General features: G+C 28.6%; 1 protein-coding gene across 1 annotated transcript in view; it reads left to right on the top strand.

The window, feature by feature from the left end:
* Positions 1 to 6215: 6215 nt before the first annotated feature.
* LOC111615893 (CCAAT/enhancer-binding protein zeta-like) overlaps positions 6216 to 9815 on the top strand; it is a 14514-nt gene continuing 10914 nt past the window's right edge. Inside the window, exons 1-3 of the mRNA XM_023357335.1 lie at positions 6216 to 6507; positions 6563 to 6920; positions 7288 to 7467. Coding sequence (XP_023213103.1) covers positions 6639 to 6920; positions 7288 to 7467 — 462 coding nt within the window. The 5' untranslated portion in view covers positions 6216 to 6507; positions 6563 to 6638. The remainder of the gene's footprint in view (positions 6508 to 6562; positions 6921 to 7287; positions 7468 to 9815) is intronic.

The raw sequence follows: 9815 nt of genomic DNA, 5'->3' as shown, positions 1-9815 counted from the left end.
GACACGCAACGGAGAAAAATTTCAACACGGGATAAATTAATATATTTTTCCGTACATAATTGGTTATCTGAAAAATAAGTTATCTGAACAACCCCAGTCCCCAATTGATTCGGATAAACGACGCTCTACTGTACTAAGATTTACTCCAATGTTTTAAGAAAATACAAAATTTGAATTATTTGGCTTTAAATTGTTAAATAAAATAAATGTGGCTTTTTTCAATTGTAAATAACTTATTTTTAAGTAATGCCTCATAGGATTCACTGAAAAGCAGTTGGCAACCCTAGCTAGCAGTCAGTTTCCTTTGGAAATGAGGTTGTAGAGGAAGTTTGATCACAATAGTTTCAAAACTTTTACTGAGGGAATGCTATGTAGAAGCTATCTATACTTGAGCAGTTCTTGAAATTTATGTTTGCAGGATTTGGAATTGGTCACTATTTTAATTAAAAGTCAATTTTTTCATTTGTCATTATTTTTGCAAAATGTCATTAAGAGTCTATTTTGGAAAGATGTTACTGTACAGTATTTATTTTACTATTTAATATATACCTTTTACAACTTTTTGAGAAACTGAGAAATGAAATGTGCATTAGATTCAAAGAATAAGTAATGAGCTTGGAAGCAAAGCATGTTAAGTGACATTAGTATCATTTTCAGTATTATAGCATGTTAAACTGTATGTTGAACAGATTTAACTATGGTTAATTGATTTTACTTTATTTGAGCATCACTCTTCTATTGAAATTTTGCTGATTCTAATAGTGAAATTTATTTAAATTAACAAGTTTTACATGCTATAAAATTTTAATTTACAGTTACAGGACAATAAATATGGATTTTATTTTTTAGGAAATACTAGATTTCATAATAACAAATAATTATTTTTTTATGAAAACAGTAGTTTGATCATGTTCATATAATTTATATAGTTTGATATGTTCATATAATTTATATGTAATATCTACATATAGTAGTTTGATATGTTCATATAATTTATATGTAATATCTACATATACAAAGCTAAAAGGTATTAGAGACAGCCTTTGTTATAAATGATTTGTGATAAATTATATTTGAATAAGTTTGAATTTTCTATGTTTTTAAGTTTTCATTTTGTTTGTATCTGTAAAAAGTAGGAAAGTTGTTTTATTTTTTAATTTTAATCGTTTTATTTTTTAATTTTAATCGTTTTGATTTCAATAAAGCAGTATTTTTGTTTGCTTGATTTTTGGAGTGTTAATAAGTATTCTGTAGTTTGATTTTGTTTTTATTAATGTTTGTTAGAATAAATTATGTCTGAATTCATTTCACAAGTTTCAGGCTAAAGATTATTTTAATAAGTAATGTTATTTAATTTTTTATTGATAAAATATTCTGATTCAGCAAGAGTAATATTAATAAAACTAAATTTTTAATTACAGTAAAATACTGTAATTGTTTTTTCAAAATTACAAAAGATTTTTCTGATATTTGTTATTTTAATTATGAAAATATCTATTTTTAAAGCATCCATTAAATCTATTGGATAAAATTTCCAATTGGAATCAAGAAATAAAAAAGAAATTGCTAATTTTATGGTATTTTGAGGAACAATTGAAAGAGAGATACTGCAGATTTCTCAAAGCCCTTGAAACTTTGACACATGATTCTGTTGAAAAAATTCAACAAAAAGCAGTAATAGTAATGGCTGATCTTTTAATAAATAATCCTGAACAAGAAGAGGTTAGTCTGTTTATTTATAAATTTTACCAATTCATTAATTGCATTTTATTTAGATTTTAATATTTTTCAGTATTTGTTGGAAACATTGGTAAATAAATTAGGTCATCCTGTACGTGCAGTTGCAGCAAGAGTTTGTCATCTTCTAGGCCAATTAGTCAGTCAACATCCAAATATAAAAAATGTTGTTGTCAAGGAAGTTGAAAGATTATTATATCGCCATAATATTTCTCAACGGGCACAATATTATGCATTATGTTTTCTTAATCAGGTAAATATATTTTATAACCTTTTATATCTTAAATTTAAAAATACTCTAACATCACTAATATTAAAGAAGTAAGAATTTGTTTATGATCAATATTGGTGACAGTTGTTATTATTAGTCATAAAGCAGTTATAATTATTATATTTTGTTTCACCTAAGAATGCATTACATCAAAGCAACCCTTCTCTCTGTATTTGTATCATTCCACAATGAGCTAACTCTCCGTGACTTGTAAGCTCACTTTGGCCAAAGGCAGTGAGTAACCAATTGCCTGTAGCTAAAGTGTACAGTTTTGTAGTCATTGGCTATGTGCCAATGATTGTACAGTCATTTGTATCACAATGCAATCTACCTGTAATTGTAAATAATTGGTAAATATTAAGCATTGTATTTATTGGTGAAACAGAGTATAGTACAATAGATACTCATTCAGTTTATTATTAAAATTTTGTTATTAACTCTAATCTTGCTTGTCTGTATTATTGATTTTCATCCAGAATAGAAAAATTGTCATAAATGTGAATAAATCAGAAAGTTACTTACAATGTTAAAAATACACAAAAATATTATGTAGCATGTTTTTTTAATCATGTCCAGTATATTGTATTTCTACACAATGTCAGAACATGGAGTGGAATTATATTTTTGCTATGATACAGGTAAGATTTTAGCTAAGTTGACTAAAAGCAAAACTCAAAAAGTCCCACAAATTTCACTTTTTTACTTCAGACTCATCCAAGGCTGCACTGTCATACACCACCTACTTTAAACCCAAAATGGTTTAAAGCACATTTTTGCCAGGAAGCCGTCTCGTTGCTGACAGTTACTTTTTAATAGTTAAAGTTTATAGGTTAAGGTTTAAGGAAAACCTGACATGTTAGGATTTTGTGGAAGTTGAAGATCATGTCTTTAGGAAAAAAACGTCTGGACAACATATTCGTGGTCAATGTGTGAGACTTTAGAAGATATTGGACTTCAAATTTCTTATTATGTTGCTTCTGGTTTGGATGTACAGTATGTGCCAAAATTCAAAATACCTTTCTGAAATTTAAAATACTTTTTCAAATAGGCACTACTTGCAGCAGGCCTAACCAAACATAAGCTATATGTCAAGAATTTTCCATTCAAAAACATGCAGATACTAGGGGAATATGTTAATTGATTTTTTTTTATTTGCTAGTTTTTGTATTTGTGAATTTTCATTATTTTCAAAACTAATAAAAGCAATGAACTATATAGTTAGGTTTAGATGCTACTGAAGACATGAGAGAAGACCAGAAAGCATGTGTTGTAATGCTGAATTTCCAGGTATTTTGAAATTTTGATCCTTTTTTTTCTTTCTGAGGTTTTTTACAATTGAAGATTGTCTAATTTTGGGGACAATATCTTGTGACCTCTCATGAATTGACTCTATGTTGTTTAGGCTTGTTTTTGTTCATAAAGACATGATATACAATTACTACAGGATCTCAACTACATCAAGTCAACCCTTCAATTGAGCTGTTTATGGAGCTATACAATTATTACATTTTGGAAATGTTTTTGGTCATGTGAACCTCATTTGATAACATAGATAATAAACAAATTCCAGATGTTTACAATGTTGAAATGTATATGAAAATGCAACAACTTTACAGAAAATAAAGTATCATCATGTCATGTACTGTACAGCAATTGGTAACTGGATGCATGAAAAAGCTACATAAATTGATCTTGTGATTGTCAATTAATTTTAAATAAACGTATTGAAAAATTGGAACACAAAATTGAAATTAAAAATTGTTTTTCAGAAGACTTTGTTTGGGAACCAAATGGATTGTTACAAGAAAATTATTGTGAATCTGAAATTGTTAATTTTGGAATCTGATAATATTTTTATACCTTACAATGAGTTCTTAGAATTGTTTGTTGATGAAATAACTGTATTTGACTTGAGTTAGATAGACCAAAATTTAATATTTAATTTTCACTCATATTTTGATAGTATCTCAGAAAGCATTTTGAAATCACATAATAAGGCTGAGGACTGTAGCAAGTCATAAGTTTTAAATATTTCTTCACAGTAGTTTTTAATCTAAGGTTCCTGAAGTACAGCAAAACTGTGGTTTTCAGTTGCTCCTCATTCTTGAATCTTTTTTCCACATAAGAAGTTCTTAAACAGATTAAAGATGTGGAAATATGGGTTTAAACTATGTACTGGGTGGCTTGAAAAGAACAAGTAGGAAGCTAGCCACTTGTGCATTTCAAGCCAAATTTTTGTCTGGTTTGGTATGTGAAATCATGCTCTATTATGCAGAAGTCTCATTCCAGTGCTTAACTTTCCTGGCCTCCACAAACATTGCATGCAGATGAAAGAATTTCACAGTATATTGTATTCTTGATTTTGTGGAAGAAGTTCACACAAGAGGAGGTTATCATAATCCCAGAATATTAAAACCGTTTTCTTCTTGGCAGATGACTGAATCTTGAATTTTTTATAAACTTAAGAATCTGGATGTTTTCACTTATTTAAAATTTCTTTTGAATGCATGGTAAAGTGATAAATTCATGATTCACTTCCTGTAATAATGTTTTTAATCAGTAGTGACCAGACTTATCAATTGGTGGGCCAAATTGCACACAGGTCATAGATAGGTTGGCCACAAACATTTTATTCCATGTATGAAAAAGTAGACCTGTTTTCTATAAATAATGTGTCAAATATAATTGCAGGCTGGGTTTGGTCCAAGCTATAGTTTTGGCACCATTGCTTTTAATAAAAGAGCTTCAACATGGTTGGCTGAGGCTTTCAATTGAAGCAACCATTTTTTCATTATTATATTAGTCAGTATTTTTGGAATCCGCCAAACAAAATCTTTACAAAACCCTAACTTATTATTGTATGAACAGTGCTCTTTGGAATACCTATCTGTTCAGCAATTTTATGAACTTTCACTTTTCAGTCTGTCAAAAGCAAACCTTCAACAACAACAAAATTCTCTCTTGTGTTTGAGGTCCTTGATCTGCTTCTTTGTTGTTCCAGATCATTCTTCAGTTCTGTTTGGTCATCACTGAATTTATGGTATTTTACTGGCATTTTTTTCAGCTTAAAACATTATGATTAATTAACTTGCAATGAATCTTGCTTTGATTAGATACCTTTTACCTGCAAAAGTTAGATAACAAATCTTATTTCAAACTTGGAATACTTTTCAATAACATTATCCAATTTGCTTGCTTGTCAAACTAAGGCTAATAAGCAGAGAACAACAATTCTTTGATTGTTACTATTCCTCTCCCTTATTAACCAATAAATATTTTTGATGTCACAGATGTGCATGCATACTGTACTGTTAACATAGCTTTACCATAACTATGTATACTATCAGATGACTCTTGTAATTGTAATTTGCCAATTTAGTTTCAAAAAATGTAAACACTAACAAAATCAGTCCTGATGGATTTTAAAAGCTTTAAAAATGGAATTTTTTAGTGAATACATTATATGCAAATGGTCAAAAATAAAAATGCCAAAATATTTAGGGATTTGGATATTTTCATTTAGATTATAAATGTTTGGAACATTTTTCTCATCAGATAGTAGTAGTTCATTCTTTACTGAGGTCATATATACATGAACACAGTTATGTGCAAAACATTCAGAGATATTATTTCTAAACTGTTTTATTATTGGAAAATTATAAAATTAGAGAGATTGTGGCCAACATTTTCAGCCCAAAACGTGAACGTTGGACGTCGAGCGCCACCATCTGGCAGTTCTAGAAGGTCGACAATGGCGTTCGCTACGTCTAGCATAACGAGAAGAAGTTTGGCTTAAACTTCTTCATTTTTTTTGTATTTGGGGTTAAAATTATGACTTATTTTATTAAAATAATGATTATTTAAGCATTTATGAATAATATTGTACAGAAACAGATGATTTTAATCCAGAAATTATTTAATTATTCAATTTTTTGGCAAGTGATGTGAAGTGCCTATAGAATTTATATATATTTGTGTTCATGATAGCTTATCATAATTCTGTAGGAGTAGGTTTGTTCTTTCACAGCATCTTCTACCAACAACAATGTAATACGTTTGTAAATTTTTTAAAAATAATTTCCCAAGCTGCTTTTGGATTTACATGAGCCACTACATCCCTCAACAAAAGTATAAGGTAGTCCTATCATCCTATCATACAGTAGGAGACATGACGCTAATTAAAAATAATTATTTAATGTTATTAAACATCCTATAAATACTTTAAAATAGTTTAATTTGTTTATTTACCTTCGCTTGTTTGTTGTTAAATGTTTCTGCCATTTTTCAACAATATGCCATGAGTCAGTGCACGACGTGAACATGTGGTGCAATGTGTTTTACTTTTTGTTCAAATGTCAAATGTGTACTTCTGCTTGCCATGCAAGTTTAACGTTTGAACTTCGGCTGCAACCTCTCTATTAATTTAAGCTTTTAAACTTTGTGTAGCATATCAAATGTTTGTATAATTATTACATATATTGAGATAAAATTATAGTACTACTAGCTGTTACCCGCGACTTCGTCAGCGGAGGNCAAGCAATTTTATATATTTAGATTTACTTTTTAACTATCTTTTATAAGTTTTAATTTATCACATTGTTAATTAATCATGTTTGCTTAAAAAATTATTATGTATTTGTTATATTTTATATTTCAGCTTCTTTTATGTCCAGAAGATAGTTTGTTGGCTTCTCGTCTTATTCGAATTTATTTTGGATTTTTTAAAGCCTGTACAAGAACAGGTGAAGTTGAAAATAAAATGATGAGTGCCTTATTGACTGGAGTAAACAGAGCTTTCCCATTTGTTAAAGATGACAAATTAGTGTTAATTGAACAAATGGATACTTTGTATCAAATAGTTCACTTAGTCAGTTTTAATATCAGCATCCAAGCTCTTATGTTGTTGTTTCAGGTATATTTTTTATTATAAAAATAGCAAAATAATTTATTCATAAATAAATAGAAGTAAAAACCTTGTGTTGAAAGTTGCAGTCGTATCTTAATTAATGTTATCCTATATTGATACATAGGCTTGAAACTATGAGGAGCTGAGTTTTGGCTAACTTTTTTAAGATCATAGAGTTAATTCAAAAAGTTATTTTTTATATGATTATTATACTTGGAAACATTTAAAAGTTTTAAGATAAACGTAATTTTATTAGTATGCTTTTATGGCTTAATATTATTATGTTGCTTTAAATTCATATTAATATTGTTTAAAAAAATAAATATCCATTAATTATAAATTATTCATTATAATTAATTTTTAAATTTTTTAGGTTCATGGTTTAGATGAAACTCTATCAGATCGATTTTATGTGGTTTTATATAAAAAACTATTAGACCCAGGATTAAGTCATTCTACAAGACAGACAATGTTTCTGAACTTAATATATCGTGCTTTAAAACGAGATCACATTGAACAGAGAGTTAAAGCATTTGTTAAAAGATTATTTCAGGTATAATGCTTTAAATATTATAATACAGTAGAGCACTCGATTATCCGAATACTGATCAACTGAAACATCAATGTTAACCGAAAGCATTCCAGTCAGCAAATTCAAATTTCCGCTAGGGCTGTGGTGTTGCAAACTCTTCCCCTCCATGCCAAACTGAACTATAGGCTTAGTTTAATGTATTACATTGTGTAAGGTATGTATTTATAAGACATGTGATACAAATTATATAAAGAAAAGTTTTGTGTTTAATATATTTTTTTGTAAATGATCAGTTATCCTAACAACCCTAGTCCTGAATTGTTTCGGATAATCGATGCTCTACTATAGTTTTAAAAATATGCAATTAATAACTTAATTCAAGATATGTTAATATGCTCTTACTGTTTCTATTTTAAAATGGTTCCTTAAAGCTAAAATTATGCTGCTGATTTTTATAATTATAAATTTATATGTTTGTTTAAAAATATTTATATAAATGCTTTTATTAACAAAAAAAATAAACAATTAAAATAGATTATTTATGATACTATGTTATAGATTGATAACTTTTAAAGCATTTTAAAAATTCATTTTCTAATTATAAATTACTTAAAAATCAAAACAATTAATGATTATATTTTCAATTGTTACAGTAATATTTCAGTGAGTATTAAAGTATTACTGTATATGTAATTAGTAAAGGATAGGATTTTAGAGTGCTAAAGAAGTTTAAAAATGGGATGTAAAGTGATAAATAAAAAGCAAAAATGGAGAAAAGAAGTAGTGCTAAAATCATGTTAAGCATCTATCTCAAGTAAAAATTTTTATTTAAATTGCAGGATACAGTATATTTCTCACAGGTCATTAATTTTTATACTATACTTTCATACAATTGTCACTTAAATCACAATCATTTGTCAAAAGGAATAAATTAACTTGAATAATGGTAATCATTTCCAAATTTTCAAATGTAAAGTTTCTGTGTTTACATGAAAAATATCTTTGTATGCAGCAAAAGACATTCAACATCCAAAGATGTTAGCAGCAGATACGGTGTCTTAACTTGAAATTCTAAATCATTGCATTCCACAACCTTCTTTAAGTCTGGATTCTAGCAAGGCTCTTCTCAAGTTTTTGCTTGACAAATTCATCTAACTTACTGAGAAAAACAGTTCCCACTGCTTTTCTTTTTGAAGATGCTTCCTTTCTAATTTGGTGATTGCATCAACAACAAATTTGTATGAATATACAGCAGACAGTCCTTCCTGAACACTAGTGTCCGAAACTAAGTTGTTAATTTGACCAACTGCAGCAGAATCAGAATCTTCTATATGCAGAACAAAGTTTTTGATTTTCTCAAAATATTTGCAATAGAAAATACAAGCCCTTATCCGTGTTCTCCATATTGTGATGACTGATCAGGTGGCAGGGGAAGTTGTTATTTCATTATACAAAGCAACTCTTACTTGAGCTTTCTTTAAAACTTTTTTCGTCTTTTTTTTCAACTTTTTCAGTTCACTTTTTTCTGAAACTGAGGAACATAACCTGATGTAAAATGACAACTGTGTATACAGGGATTATATGTTGAATTTTGAAATGGAATTATTTCTAGAAAAATAAAGCAATACAAATCCACCTAAACAAAATGGAGAAAAGAAAAAAAATGATTATTTAGTTTGACAAAATCATTATAAAAATTATGATAGAATTAATTCTAAATGTTATTTTCTTATTTTATTTTGATATACAGTAGAACCTCTATTATCCGGACTAATTGGGGATGAAGGTAGTCCGGATAAGGAAAAATCCGGATAATCGAAAAAATACTTTAATTTGTCTTTTAATGATAATACAATACGTTTTCTTTTCGATGACATATCGGTAATATTAAAAGTAAATACTGTATTTAAATCGTGATCAGATTTTCAAGAAACAAACGTTCGTATTGAATTTGTACTACTACTGACCAACGCTAACAGACTACCTATTGTTTAAAAGGCCCTCTGGCGGCTCAAGAATAAGGATTTTATAAAATAAAAAGCAGTTGAAACTGCATTTTTATGAATAAAAATTTGACAAACTATCATTTTATGACGAGTAAAATATTTTCGTCGCGTTCGCGGCTTTTAAGTAATGCATAAACCTTCGAAACGCGAGGCCCTTCGGACCGCGAGGCATAGGCGGTGGCCCACGTCGTCCATGCCTTACGCCGCCCTTGGTCATAGAAATGATTTAATTTGAATATAAATTATTTATAAATACGTTTGTCAAGTTATATTTTTATTACGACGTAAAATATATTTAAGAGTTTACGACCACTGTGCTGGGTGAGACGTTGTTGAAACAAAAAAAGTTATGCATTCCATCAC

This window comes from Centruroides sculpturatus, unplaced genomic scaffold (genome assembly GCF_000671375.1).
Source record: "Centruroides sculpturatus isolate CEXI.00-Female unplaced genomic scaffold, Cexi_2.0 scaffold2680, whole genome shotgun sequence".
In the NCBI taxonomy this organism is placed as follows: Eukaryota; Metazoa; Arthropoda; class Arachnida; order Scorpiones; family Buthidae; genus Centruroides; species Centruroides sculpturatus.
The sequence above is the reverse complement of the archived record's forward strand: the minus strand, read 5'-3'. Positions and strand labels throughout refer to the sequence as shown.